Genomic DNA, 14146 nt, shown 5'->3' with positions numbered 1-14146 from the left:
TATGATTGAAACTCACCACTAGTGGCATTCATGGTGGTCTGTTCTTATTAAAGAAAATTTTTCTACTTTTTTGTTTTGTATCAGTTTTTGAATTATGAGTGGTTTTGGTGGTTTTGGTGCTGCACCTACATCGTTGTTTGGTAGCCCATCAAGTCAACCAACATTCGGTGGTTTCGGATCATCAAATCTTATTCAAAATCATAATCCAATGAAGGACTTTGAAGTTGCCAATAGTCCTGATGACTCTATCGCTGCTTTGGAATTCAGTCCTCCTGCCTTGCCTCAAAACTATTTAATTTCTGGTAGCTGGGATAACCAAATTCGTTGCTGGGAAATACAACAAGTTCAGCAAGGGTGGCAGTCAATTGCTAAAGCTCAACAATCACACCAAGGACCTGTATTGGATGTTGCTTGGAGCGATGTAAGAATATATTTTTTCAAAGCTATCTTCCATGCATTGAAATTGGTTTCATTAACTCATTAACGGTATAATTTTTACATTTTAGGATGGCACCCGTGTTTTTTCTGCTTCCTGCGATAAAACTGTAAAAATGTGGGATCTCAATAGTAATCAATCTATTCAAATAGCTCAGCATGACGATGCTGTCAAAACAGTTCATTGGATCAAAGCACCTAATTATCAATGTGTTATGAGTGGTAGTTGGGATAAAACATTGAAGGTATTTTATTTGTTTTCTAATTTTTTCAAGCATCTAATGTAATTTCCTTTGCAGTTTTGGGATACTAGAAGTCCTCAACCTATGGCAAGCATTCCTCTTACTGAAAGAGTTTATTGTGCAGATGTAATCTATCCAATGGCTGTTGTTGGAATTGCTGGTCGTGGTATTATTGTTTACCAGTTGGAAAATCAGCCCTCTGAATTTAAAAGAATCGAATCACCACTCAAATATCAAAATCGATGTTTATCCATATTTCTGGACAAAAAGCAAGCTCCTTCTGGCTTTGCTTTGGGTAGTGTTGAGGGTCGAGTAGCAATACAATATGTGTCTCCAACTAATCCTAAAGATAACTTTACTTTTAAATGTCATCGTTCAAATGGAACTCCAAACGGCTTTCAAGATATTTTTGCAGTAAATGATATTGCATTCCATCCCCAACATGGTACCCTGGCAACTGTCGGGTCTGATGGAAAGTTCTCTTTCTGGGATAAAGATGCACGAACCAAATTGAAAACATCTGAACAATTGGAACAACCAATTACTAGATGCTGTTTTAGTGCCAAAGGGGAGTTGTTTGCCTATGCAGTCAGCTATGATTGGTCTAAAGGACATGAGTTTTACAGTCCACAGAAAAAGAATCATATATTCCTCCATCCATGTTTTGAAGAGTTAAAACCAAGACCTAAAACTTGAATCATTTTTCTCTTCTCATTTGTTTTATACCTGTACTTTGTTTTCATACCAACTTTCATATCATGGCCAACCTTTAATGTGACCTGTTTTAAAACAAGGCTTGTTATCCAAAAATTGTAAGTTGATGAAAAACTTCACATGTACTACACATTAAAGGCCATCGATTCAACAAAAGTAAATTTGACAACTAACAAGTGTTGAATCATTCACCTTCAATAAGATATTAGAATTAAATTTTGTACAATAAGTTTGATACGTATATTTTTAAGCTTTAATTAATGTACATAGAATACATTTCTCGGGAAAAAGAAAGTTGATGCATGTTGGAATGGAGGCGAAGCCAAACAATATAAGAAAAAAATTTAGAAGACTTGAGAAATCAAAGAATGAGTGAATGTAAATGAGAATTGATTAACTAAATTCCAGTTGATGGAATCTTCAGCTCAGCGATTCTGTTCCGAAAAATCGGTCCCCAAAGTTGCCGATTCCTGGTACAATATAAAAATTTTCATTAACTTCAGCATCTACTTCTGTTGTTATGATAACAACTTTGGGAAATGCATAAGCAATTGAATGTACACCAGATTCAGCCATCAATAATGAACACAACATAATGTTTTCTTCTGGTACATCATGATCTAAAAGAACTCTTATCGCCATCATTGCTGCTGCACCAGTAGCGACAGTCGCATCCATAACCATTATACGATAATCCTTGATATCTTTTGGTAATCTGAGGTAATAAAGCTGTTGGAACAGAAGATAAATAAGAATTAATCAATGGAAAATTCAATGCTCAAAAGATCTTAACACCATTATTTGAATCTAGTTAACCTAGAGATTCTCGGTGTTTTGACTGGTAATTTAAACTCGAAAACTTGAAAGGGTTTTCTCAATTTACCTCTGGTTCATTGGTGACACTATTTGTTTGAATACATATTTTTCCTAATCTAGCATCTTTGACAACATCTTTTAAAGCTTGTTCCATAGTTTCACCAGCTCTTAAAATAGAGACGCCACAAATTTTTTTCCCATCAGCTCGTTTACCATAATATCTAACTCCTTGAGGTGTTTCAACAGTTACATCCTGAGATAAAGTTACAGAAAAATATGATTAAGTTTGATTCGAAATGGTAGTAATAAAAATACTGTTTAAGAAATTAGTGTGTATAATAGAAAACCATAATTACTTTGAATGGTAATTGAGAGAGGGCAAATTCAATCAATAATCTCATCAGTCTCTTCGAGTAAAAAATGAATTCATCGCGAGATGTTTCACGGTTCCTAATGCATGTGTGCATTCCTTTTATTTGAGGTGTCATAGATAAAACTTTTAATGTTTTTGGCAATGGTTGATTCCAATGGCTTTTCAATAGTTTGGGTCTGTTGAAAAGAAATAAAATCATCGGTTAAATTTTATTCAATATTAGGGGAGTACTAGACACTGTCAGTAGATCTTACAATAGCCCACTCAAACCAATTGTTTACATGTCCAATAAGGAAAGTTTTAAGTGATATTATAAAGATATTATCAACAAAATGGAATATTTCTGAAAGTTCAACTTAAGCAAAGATGCACAGTAACAGCAATTGATTTAAATTTTGTGTATTAATTTAGTATTTGTGGATGGACGCGCTGAGCACATCAGCTATCAGATATTTCCAGTAACTGACAGAATCTTGTACTCCGCTGTAAAGATTAAAACTAAAAGGTAAAATGGTGATGAAGATATTACCTTAGTTTAGCTCCTCTTGATTGCAATCGCTTATGAATATGTTGTACAATCAAATTGATGCCAATCTGATTTTCACCTCCTCTAGGTACAATTATATCAGCATGTATCACAGTTGGTGCAATAAAATTTTCAAAGGAAGGCTTAACAAATGTATTATATTGTTTCATTACTCCTTCCAAATCACGGCCACGTTCAGCAATGTCTCTTTTAAGTCGTCTAGCTAACCTAACTTCAGAATCAGTGTCTATAAACACTTTCATGTCCATCAAATCAAGAAGTTTTTTATGATAAAATATTAGGATACCCTCTACGATAATAACGTTAGCTCCGTAAGTGGCACGCTGAAGAAAGAAAAAGAAAAAAGTTTAGCCAATTATGAATTCAAGAAGTTATTCTGTTTCAACTTACGGATCTTTTTTCTCTCGAATGAGTCACAAAGTTGTAAATAGGAACATCAACACGTTTGCCTTCTTTTAGTCCAGCCAGTGTTTCGATCAAAAGATCAAAATCAAAAGCATCCGGAGAGTCAAAGTTAAACTCATTAGATCGAGCAAGTTTACTTTCGTCTGGAGTTAAAACCTTCAATTTACCAATTTGTTGATAATATAATATTTGATGAAAACAGGTGAAGTCAAAAAGAGAAATAAATTTATCAGTATAAATATGGTTCAATAGCGCAATCTGAAGAAACTCGTTAAATAGTTCTTGTGCATCTCAAAAAAATATGCACTTTATATCTCAATAGATGATCAATTATCTCATCATTACCTTATAAAATGAATCCATGCTTAACAAGGTAACCCAAGGCACATCGAGTGTTTCGATTATCTTTCGTGCTACCGTGGTTTTTCCTGAAGCACTTCCTCCACAGATACCTAGGAAGAGGAAGGAAAAAAGAGGTTTATCATGTGATTCTCATATGGAAACTTTTGTTATGCATGCTCAATTCAAGATCATTAAACAAGTCAATTAAATTTTAAGATTAATAAAACTTACCAATAATTATGGGCTCAACTAATTGTCCCTGTACATCATACCACGGCGGTCGACCAGAAGTATATATAGTACGCTGTCCTGATCTCAAAATTGTATCCATTGATATTTAACTGACACTTGCTTACAATAAATTATCATTAGTTTTTTTCGATAAAGAGATAACTAAATACTCAATGTTTCAAACTTCAGATCAATTTTCGAAATTTCTTTCACATTTTAACATTTTATCACAATTTTCTAACTTATCAACGGAAAATACAAAACTTTAAATGGCTGATTTCAATTATTTCATCACAGTCCGCTTTTGGTCTTTATTACTTTCTGGCAACAAGTGGTGACCGCCGGCTACTAACCGGTTTAAGTTTGAAAACATGGAATGCCATCTTTTATAATTGTTTGCAACTATAAAAAACATGTGTATGAAGTAAACAACAAAACATTTATTGTAAATCTTACAAAGAGTAACAGCGAGAGAGCACGCTAGTGATGTTAAGATCCGATTTCTGACATAAATTGATCGATCACAACCCAGATAAAATTATCTCTTTAAAAATGTGCTTTTAAGCATAAGACAATTTTGTAGATCTGATAATACTTTTTTGTTTTGAAAAATAAAGAATGTGTTTTTGGCAATTTTTTCTGATATTGTCTTTTTAAAAATCGAAAATGGATCGATTTCTGTAGAAATTGATCCAAAAATCGTTGTCAGTTAAATCGGAAACCGCACATCCCTAGAGCACGCGAGTGAGAACTATAAATAAGAGTGATAAGTTGGAAGGAGCAGGAGGAGAGGGAGATAGTAGCGAGAAGAAGAAAAGTGAAGAGACGAAAAAATGATAAATGTAAACAAATATTTGATGAAAAGAAGTTTAAAAAAGAAAAGATAAGAATTTTTAGTGTACCATCGCGTTCTGCTCCTTTTTCTCTATCCTGATCTCGACAAGATAATTAACAAGGCGGAATATCTCTTGCTATGCTCTTTGGGACAAATATTTGATGAAGGATGAGAAAGATTTTCATGTTGAATATTCTGGCATAGGACCATCACCTCCAGGAACCATCTAGAAAGATAAGAAATAATGAGAACTAGTTTTATACGGATAAAACAACGAAAAGCAGACTTACCATTGCAATGTTATTCCCATTAAGTAATATCATGTCCAGTTTGTTAACACGTCTTCCTTCATTAGTGTTTTCAAATTCAGTGACATCCTCAAGGACCATATCTTGATTATTTTGGGAAAGAAAGAAATAATTATAATAATATGCATTGAAAATTTGATGCACCTCAAAATACTTACTGACATAATCATCAAATCCGAGCAAAGTTCCAACAATCTCTTTCTCGTTCTTCATAATAACATGTATCTTAGACCCAATACATTTGTCAATCAATTCTGTAGGATAAAAAAGAGAACATTGGTCAAGAGATGGACTAATAAACGCTTAAAAGATAACACAATGACATGTATATCATACCTAATGGTAAGAGTTGAGAAATAGCTAAAGGTGGGTTAGTGGCCATTGAGATCGATGAAAGCGAACTAATTTATCGTAAAAACAAAATTATGAAAGTAACAGCAAATTGGAGAGTAATACAAAAACAGAGAACAGTTAAATAAATTTTGCCGGAATTAAGTCACATGGAGACAATCCCACGCATGCCTATTACAGAGGACTTCAGTAGCCCGCTTTTTTCAATACAATGTAGAGTAACTCTACTAGAATTGTTCGGCATTGTAATAAATTACCAACCAAATCGTACCGAAAATGCAATTCTTAATCGTTAAACAATTGATCGTTAATCCTCTGACCAGTTCAGACGGATAAACTAGTTGAATCTGTCAAAAATAAGAGGACCTTAACACAAAATGATAGACCGAATCTTATTCGTGAGCATCTCCAGAACTTGTTCAACAGATCTAACGGTAAAGGGTCAAAACAGCGAAAGCCAAAACATAGAGGGTCAAAACAGAGAAAGACAAAATAGCGAAGGGTAAAAATAAGAAGCTAAATAATTAAACTGATTAAAGTTTTTCTGAAAATTAAACACAATGTGTCGATTGTCTTAAACTGAATTGGCTCAACTATTTCATTTAGTTTGCAATTTTTGTTGATTCTTTCATTCAAATCTCCACCAATTGAATTGTTTCCTCAATCATGGCTAATAACGAACTGCTCAAAAATGAAAAATGAAAATTTTTGCTTTTATACAGCAATATACCCATCGATATTTTTCGCGGATTTGACTTTCTCTATTTTACTTTCGCTATTTTGTCTTTCGCTGTTTTGTCCTTCTCGGTTTTGAGCCCAAACCTTCATTTGGCACCAAATTAGTGAATAATAATAAATAACATAAGGTGTCACAATACGTTTATTTAAAAACCTATCTGATCTCAAAAATAATGTTATTAAACGAGATAAACGATCAAAATATAAAATTTTGAATATCATTCACACATTTAAATGGTTGTTTTTTCACCCGAACCTTTGTATGATTCACAATACATGTAATCATCTGGCAGGTTCGTCGGTATAAATTAAAAGTCAATGTGCTTTAAAGCCAACTTCATCATTAAGAGTTACTGATTGGTCGAACAAAGGAGTAACAAAAACCGTTAAAATTTAAACCCGTTTATCTTTTGTGTCTCACCATTACCGTTAAGTAAACTCTTGATTACTAATTTTTAAAAACACTGATCTGACTACACTGACAGTTTTTATCAAGTTTTACTGATTGACTAATTAATGTTATTCTTTTTTACTATCTATTTTTTTTCGTTTTCAATTTTAACTTGTTAGATTTCCAGAGGAGTTAACTAGAGGAAAGATGCATGTAGTTGCCATGATGTCTCGAGTCCAATCACTCATCAAATCTACGCTATATTTCTCTCTATCTTCAAAATCTCGACTATCGCTGGAAAGATAATTTCAGATTCTTATGCATGAAAAAGGTAGAACAAGCTTTGAACCAAAGGCTGACATTTAACAATTTCTTCTTCCATATCTCTTACAGACCCAAAGGAGTGCTTAAAATTATTAAAGATTCACTTCTTGGTGACAAATAATATCTATTTTTGGCTCAAGCTGTCTACATCTCAAAGGCTTAAGAATCATCTTCAATATCTTTTGTTATTCAATTTATCACCAGCAGATTATCGTTGAGTTATTAAAAGTAGAAAGAAGGTAAAAAGTTAATGTGAGAAAGTTGACATAATTTAGAACATTTTACTGTTTCAAGTTTAACACGCTATCCAGTTCTTAACAAGCTTTTCTTTGCTGTAAGCTCTTGTCTTATTTTACTAACGTTAGCGTTTACTCAGTTAAATGTTGCAACTAAATACATTTCTCAGGAAAGGTAATGAATGATAGAATGGAAGAAAAGACAAACAATAAGAGTAAAAAGAATTACAAAAGAAAGGCTTAAGAGAAATCAAAGAATGAGTGAATGTAAATGAAATTTGATTAACTGAGACCCAGTTGCTGGGATCTTCAGCTCAGCGATTCTGTTCCGAAAAATCGGTCCCCAAAGTTGCCGATTCCTGGTACAATATAAAAACTTTCATTAACTTCAGCATCTACTTCCGTTGTTATGATAACAACTTTGGGAAATGCATAAGCAATTGAATGTACACCAGATTCAGCCATCAACAATGAACATAACATAATGTTTTCTTCTGGTACATCATGATCTAAAAGAACTCTTATCGCCATCATTGCTGCCGCTCCAGTAGCGACAGTCGCATCCATAACCATAATACGATAATCCTTGATATCTTTTGGTAATCTAAGGTAATAAAGCTATTCAAATAGAAGATAAAATAAAAATTAATAAATGAAAAAATGCAACGATCAAAAGAGTTCAAAATCATTGTTCAAATTTAGTTAACCTAGAAAATCTTAGTGTTTTATCTAATAATTGTTGCTGACTGAATGATTTAAACTCGAAAACTTGCAAAGGTTTTCTCAATTTACCTCTGGTTCATTGGTGACATTATTTGTTTGAATACATATTTTTCCTAGTCTAGCATCTTTGACAACATCTTTTAAAGCTTGTTCCATAGTTTCACCAGCTCTTAAAATTGAGACGCCACAAATTTTTTTGCCATCAGCTCGTTTACCATAATATCCAACTCCTTGAGGTGTTTCAACAGTTACATCCTGAAACAAAATGAACAGAAAAAATATGATTAAATTTGATTTGAAATGGTAGTAATGAAAACACGTTTTAAGAGGCATGAATTTGACATGCATCAGGATTATAAGATTATGATACATATTAATATCATTATATATAATACACAGATCGATTAGTGTATATATCAAATCATAATTACATTGAATGGTAATTGAGAGAGGGAAAATTCAATCAATAATCTCATCAGTCTCTTCGAATAAAAAATAAATTCATCGCGAGATGTTTCACGGTTCCTAATGAATGTGTGTATTCCTTTAACTTGAGGAGTCATAGATAAAACTTTTAACGTTGTTGGCAATGGTTGATTCAAATGGCTTTTCAATAGTTTAGGTCTGTTGAAAAAAAATAAAATCATAGGTTAAATTCAATTCGATAAAACATTTAGATTAAAAGGTAAAATGGTATGAAGATATTACCTTAGTTGAGCACCTCTCGATTGTAACTGTTTATGAATATGTTGTACAATCAAATTGATGCCAATCTGATTTTCACCTCCTCTAGGTACAATTATATCAGCATGTATCACAGTTGGTGCAATAAAATTTTCAAAAGAAGGCTTAACGAATGTATTATATTGTTTCATTACTCCTTCCAAATCACGGCCACGTTCAGCAATGTCTCTTTTAAGTCGTCTAGCTAACCTAACTTCAGAATCAGTGTCTATAAACACTTTCATGTCCATCATATCAAGAAGTTTTTTATGATAAAATATTAGGATACCCTCTACGATAATAACGTTAGCTCCATAAGTGGCACGCTGAGGGAAAGAAGAAGAAAAAAGTTTAGCCAATTATGAATTCAAGAAGTTATTCTGTTTCCACTTACGGATCTTTTTTCTCTCGAATGAGTCACAAAGTTGTAAATAGGAACATCAACACGTTTGCCTTCTTTTAGTCCAGCCAGTGTTTCGATCAAAAGATCAAAATCAAAAGCATCCGGAGAGTCAAAATTAAACTCATTAGATCGAGCAAGTTTACTTTCGTCTGGAGTTAAAACCTTCAATTTACCAATTTGTTGATAATATAATATTTGATGAAAACAGGTGAAGTCAAAAAGAGAAACAAATGTATCAGTATAAATATGGTTCAATAGCGCAATTTGAAGAAACTCGTTAAATAGTTCTTGTATATCTAGATAAAATTGTCTTCTTATGCACTTTATATCTCAACAGATAATCAATGATCTCATCATTACTTTATAAAATGAATCCATGCTTAACAAGGTAACCCAAGGCACATCAAGTGTTTCGATTATCTTTCGTGCTACTGTGGTTTTTCCTGAAGCACTTCCTCCACAAATACCTAAGGAAACGGAAAGAAAATTTAAGAAAGCAAAGGTTTATCATGTGATTCTCATATGGAAACTTGTGCCATACATGCTCAATTGAGGCTTACCACCAAACACGTTGAATTTTATTTTAAGATTAACAAAACTTACCAATAATTATGGGTTCAACTAATTGTCCCTGTACATCATACCAAGGCGGTCGACCAGAAGTGTATATAGTACGCTGTCCTGATCTCAAAATTGTATGAGATTTTGTCGCTAAAATAGTCGTTTTCGATATGGACCAGTCTCTATTACGGCTAGGTCGACCAGTAGTTGATCCCTTGTTTGACTTGAATGATTCCCATGTGTGTTGGTTTTGTTGTAGTTGTAATTGTTGTTGCTGATCTCTGTTGGTATCTCCATTGATTTCCTTAATATGTTGGGTAAGATTATCAACATCTCCTTGCTTCAAATCATTTTCTTCGAAGTCAAAAACTCTATTCAAAGAAAAGGATAAATCTTCAGCACTCCCTCTGTAAATGACAAGAAAAAAAGAATCAATTAGTATACAGTTAATCGACAAATATCAAGCTGAAAAAATAGACGGTAAAGAAAGGGTCAAGGCTTAAGGTACATGGAATGATGGAAAAGGTTGAGGTTAGTGTTGAGTAAACGAGAAAAAGGAGAAATCATGATGATTAAGCTAATGGTGATGAGTAGACAAGGTGAATGATGAAATTAATAACCTGTGAATCACATCAACGATTCCCATGTTAATGGATGGTAATTGTATAAAGCAAATAATAAAAACAAAGAAGAACCGAAAAAGAAACAAATTGTAAAACGAATTGATTCAATACTGGCAAATGAATTATCAATACTGAGAATTAGATGGCAACAGGAAAACAAATGTTTCGATATTGATCACAAACTGCTGGTTCCACAAACTGTTGTTTTATGAAGAATGCTGAAAGGGTTGATGAATAAGCAAGGGAGAAAGAGGGAGGAGAATATCAGATGACGAGAGTCTGAACATTAAAATATGTTAATTAGATAAGACCAAGAAATTTTAAAGCACCGAGGGAAAGAATACCAAGATAATGAAAATTCAAGTCAATCTAACCTCGATTAAAATTCATGAAAACTCCAATGATAGCAATCTTGGGAATAAAAAAATGATTAAATTGGCTATAAAGCAATCACTTCAGCTGCAAATTGCGTTGACTCAAAATTTGTAACACAGCTTTGATTGTACTGATGAATCACCATGGTATGGTTAAAGAAAGACACTTTTTGATTCGTTTAATTCGTGATGGCTGAGATCGCTGATTTATATAAATAGATGAATCGATTCTCATTCATGTAAACACGTTTTTTGAACGATAGAAAGGAGATTTGATAGTGGAAATCACAAGATTTAAGAATCTCAAATAATAAAGATTGACAGAAAATAACGAAACGTGAGAGAAAAAATAGTTAAGGAAAAGTGTTATAATTAAACTGTGGTTAGAGTTCAGTATACTCAATGATTTCATGAAAGATAGCTGAGGAAAGGAAGAATGGTTTCAGTGCAAGTTGAAACTAAAATTTTTTGATGTGATGATGAAATGAAATTAAGACGATTTCTTTCAAACTAGTCAAGCTAGTTGATTTTTTTCGATGCACTCATTGGAAGGGCGATGATAGTGATCATTAGTAAAGATATTGAGATGAGATGAACATGCTAAGAGATGAATTACGTAATAAATGAGGGCAGGAAGATTAAGGTTGATGGAATTGATTGTCTATTAATATTGAGATAGTTTCATGAGAAAAGAATAGTAGAGGGTTAAAAGGATAATCAGCCGGAATCAGGATAATTATCCATCACGTAATGTTATCATACCCATCTGAGCTAGCAGAGCTGGGAATATCATAATTTTCCACCCTTTCGGACATGAAGACGAGTTGGTAATGAAATTAAGCTGACATTAAAATGGTACGATCAAGAAGCCAGGAATTTTCCGTTCCAAGGAAGCTAGTTTACTTTACGTAAACTTGCGTAATCCTCTCCTGATTGCTTGAATGTGAAGAGAGTCAGATAAAAAACCGTCTATAGAGCAGCAGCTATGAGGTAGTCAATTTAAAACGATAAACCATGAAATCGGGTTTGATCTGGCAGTTGATTATTTTCATACACAGTAAAATTGGTCGATTTTTTAGGCATCTATAAAGACTCGATGGTTGAAAATTTAAATTGTAGTTGAACGATCAAAATTTAGATGGAAAGATTCAAAACATGTATGGAAATAGATACGAAAGCATGCAAATCATTTGGTAAACTTATAAACAACTCGAGGGAAACACTGTAAAAAGAGATTGGATTGGATGTTTCTTATAATAATATGATGCCACCAAAATGAAGATTTATTAAGAGAGTTAATTATCAAAATTATTAGATATCACATAAGGAAGTCATTGATGGATTGAAAATATTTACGATAAAAATAATGGGGAAAATTCATAACAGTTGATTGTGATGATAGGAAAAGATCGAGTACTTGTAAGCTCGATTTCAGGATCGAGCCAAAAATCATCGATCTTAACATCTTGAGTTGACTGTCTAATGGCGCGGTCTCCATTGATATTTAACTGACACTTGCGTACAATTAATTATCCTTGCTTTGAGAAATATTCATCTAAATACTGAATATTTCAAATTTCAGATTTTGAAATGCTCTGAATCAGTTCAATTCTAAATAAATAATTTCAATTATTTTGTGATGATGATTAACTTCAATAAAACAAACCAAGCACAAAAACTTAAAACATATGTTCCTCTCTCTCTTTCAAACCTTCGCCACTAGGGCTTTTTCAATACAAGCTTAATGCATTACAAATGTATCTTTCCAATCAAAAGCAGGTAACTCTAGCGGGTAATCTAAACGTGAAATATTGTACTATTAACTATGCTTGTTTTAACCATGATATTTTTATGTTTATTATTACTATTTTTTATACTGAATTTAACTGAACCATTTGTACCCTGATATTCCTATGTCCCATGGGATACATATATACTCCGAACTTTTCTTTAACATTATCAATAAAGTTTGACTTAACTTTCAACTTTGCCTCTTCACTCCCTTGTGCTGCCCTCTCTCCTTCTTACTCTTCACTTAAAACCGAAAGGTTTTAGAATAGTAAGATCCCTCCCCTTTCTCTCTTACTTTTCACTTTTGGTTCATCTCCATAGAAAAGTAAGTTCAATCTTCCTCTTTTGACTGTTAACAGTTGTGAACGGTCACATTTGGCGCAGTCGACAGGATCTCTTCTCCTGTTTTGAACAGACGTATCTCTTGTCTCCATCTATCAGCCAACTCTTCCAGCCTAATTGTCCTTTGGTGGAACCGAACCCCCTAAAACCAGTTTGCCGACCCAGCTTCCTCCGTCCTTTGGTAACTCCTGAAGTTCAAGCTGTTGAAACTCCCGCTGGTCCTTCTGCTCCATCTAGTGGTCCAATTTAACCTGGTAAAGCCGAGAACAAAATGGCAAATGATCACGATGATACTAACCTCTCTGATCAAATATCCTCAGATCCAGATGCCCAAAGAGACAACCTCGACTCAAACCCAATCACAAATCCAAATCAACCAACCCATCCACCCTTGGTCAACCCAACAAATGTTCGTCTACCAACATTAATCCGTAATCCATACCTCCCGCCTACACCAGCAGTTCGATTCCAAGACCAAAATAGGAACCGTTTATCCACTACATCACAACTAGACACGACTATCGACCAACCAACGCAGTACATAACCTTACCACAGAAGAAGGTTCTCAAATGTTATACTGGCGAACCATCTGGTATCCGCATCCAAGCTTGGTTAGTCCTGTACGAAAGACATGTCAACACCAACGATCCATACACCCTTATCAGAGACTTAGTCTACAGCCTAGACAAAGAAGCTCTAAGTTGGTACGCCGAAGAAATCGCAACTGAAGAGCATGTTGATTGGAACACTGTCAAATCTTTAATGATCACTCGCTTCGGTTCTGAATTCAAGGACCCACTTCTCGAAGCTCAACGTATCCGTCTTGAGCGTACAGAGACAGTGACGGAGTATTATCGCCGTAAGATAAAACTCCTTCGTGAAGCAAAATTGGCTGAACATCAAGTCATCTCGCAACTAACTTCTGGTTTACCCTTTGCTTGGACTCTCCATATGAGCTCTGGACGCCCTCGTACACTCTCTGATTGGCTCGAAATAGCCACTGAAACCGAAATGCGTTACAAACAAAAGGAAAAATTCCTAACAAAGCAACAACCAAAGAAACCCGCTGCTAAAACATTGGTCGCCGCACCTCCACATAACAATAGCCGCCCTCGTCAATCTGCTGAACGCCGTCCTCCAGCCTGTAGGTACTGTGAAAGACTTGGTAAAAAGGAAAACCATTGGCATCGTGAATGCCCTAATCGTTCTCAAACCAGTCAACCTCGACCATCGACCCACACTGCCGAGGAAGAACTCCATCCAGATGACCACGGAGACGTATGTTTCGCTAAAAACATATCTCCAATACTGAAATTC

At 34.2% G+C, this 14146-nt stretch overlaps 4 protein-coding genes across 5 annotated transcripts; 1 reads left to right on the top strand and 3 right to left on the bottom strand.

Moving 5' to 3' along the window:
• The first annotated feature begins 27 nt into the window (after nt 1-27).
• Nucleotides 28-1632, top strand: Rae1 (ribonucleic acid export 1). The gene is made up of 3 exons (XM_015940472.3): nt 28-421; nt 507-680; nt 735-1632. The coding sequence occupies exons 1-3, from the start codon at nt 95-97 to the stop codon at nt 1371-1373; spliced, it is 1140 nt and encodes a 379-aa protein (XP_015795958.1). The 5' UTR covers nt 28-94; the 3' UTR covers nt 1374-1632.
• On the bottom strand, nt 1622-4428 carry l(2)k01209 (uridine-cytidine kinase-like lethal (2) k01209). The gene is made up of 7 exons (XM_015940471.3): nt 4106-4428; nt 3878-3984; nt 3518-3688; nt 3110-3450; nt 2564-2756; nt 2275-2460; nt 1622-2120 (listed from the first exon to the last, which is right to left on the bottom strand). The coding sequence occupies exons 1-7, from the start codon at nt 4203-4205 to the stop codon at nt 1812-1814; spliced, it is 1407 nt and encodes a 468-aa protein (XP_015795957.2). The 5' UTR covers nt 4206-4428; the 3' UTR covers nt 1622-1811.
• Nucleotides 4429-4525: 97 nt separating this feature from the next.
• On the bottom strand, nt 4526-5731 carry LOC107372268 (U6 snRNA-associated Sm-like protein LSm5). The gene is made up of 4 exons (XM_015940475.3): nt 5585-5731; nt 5407-5502; nt 5231-5331; nt 4526-5166 (listed from the first exon to the last, which is right to left on the bottom strand). Exons 1-4 carry the CDS (start codon nt 5628-5630, stop codon nt 5122-5124), a joined length of 288 nt encoding a protein of 95 aa, XP_015795961.2. The 5' UTR covers nt 5631-5731; the 3' UTR covers nt 4526-5121.
• Nucleotides 5732-7319: 1588 nt separating this feature from the next.
• Nucleotides 7320-12330, bottom strand: LOC107372263 (uridine-cytidine kinase-like 1). Of its 2 annotated transcripts, none has more exons than XM_015940469.3 (8): nt 11458-12330; nt 9741-10105; nt 9498-9604; nt 9129-9299; nt 8720-9060; nt 8443-8635; nt 8081-8266; nt 7320-7906 (listed from the first exon to the last, which is right to left on the bottom strand). In XM_015940469.3, exons 1-8 carry the CDS (start codon nt 11508-11510, stop codon nt 7598-7600), a joined length of 1725 nt encoding a protein of 574 aa, XP_015795955.2. In that variant the 5' UTR covers nt 11511-12330; the 3' UTR covers nt 7320-7597. The 2 variants fall into 2 exon arrangements, with proteins under 2 accessions (XP_015795955.2, XP_015795956.2); XM_015940470.3 differs by lacking the exon at nt 11458-12330 and adding an exon at nt 10319-11359.
• Between the last annotated feature and the right edge of the window lie 1816 nt (nt 12331-14146).

The sequence above is a fragment of the Tetranychus urticae genome, chromosome 1 (genome assembly GCF_039701765.1).
Source record: "Tetranychus urticae isolate SD_2017Ah chromosome 1, NJAU_TeUrti_SD_1.0, whole genome shotgun sequence".
Lineage (NCBI taxonomy): Eukaryota > Metazoa > Arthropoda > Arachnida > Trombidiformes > Tetranychidae > Tetranychus > Tetranychus urticae.
Note: the sequence above shows the minus strand (reverse complement) of the source record. Positions and strands in the feature narration are given on the sequence as shown.

Excerpts from the sequence above, each read along its gene's own strand:
- Rae1 (XM_015940472.3), top strand. The coding sequence starts at position 95 with ATGAGTGGTTTTGGTGGTTTTGGTGCTGCACCTACATCGTTGTTTGGT. Across the intron at positions 422-506 it reads TGGATGTTGCTTGGAGCGAT|GATGGCACCCGTGTTTTTTC; the intron begins GTAAGAATATAT and ends TTTACATTTTAG. Across the intron at positions 681-734 it reads GTTGGGATAAAACATTGAAG|TTTTGGGATACTAGAAGTCC; the intron begins GTATTTTATTTG and ends TTTCCTTTGCAG.
- LOC107372268 (XM_015940475.3), bottom strand. The coding sequence starts at position 5,630 with ATGGCCACTAACCCACCTTTAGCTATTTCTCAACTCTTACCATTAG. Across the intron at positions 5,332-5,406 it reads CGGATTTGATGATTATGTCA|ATATGGTCCTTGAGGATGTC; the intron begins GTAAGTATTTTG and ends AAAATAATCAAG. Across the intron at positions 5,167-5,230 it reads ATGGGAATAACATTGCAATG|ATGGTTCCTGGAGGTGATGG; the intron begins GTAAGTCTGCTT and ends TTATCTTTCTAG.
- LOC107372263 (XM_015940469.3), bottom strand. The coding sequence starts at position 11,510 with ATGTCCGAAAGGGTGGAAAATTATGATATTCCCAGCTCTGCTAGCTCA. Across the intron at positions 9,300-9,497 it reads GCATGGATTCATTTTATAAA|GTTTTAACTCCAGACGAAAG; the intron begins GTAATGATGAGA and ends GGTAAATTGAAG. Across the intron at positions 8,267-8,442 it reads TCTCTCAATTACCATTCAAT|GATGTAACTGTTGAAACACC; the intron begins GTAATTATGATT and ends ATTTTGTTTCAG.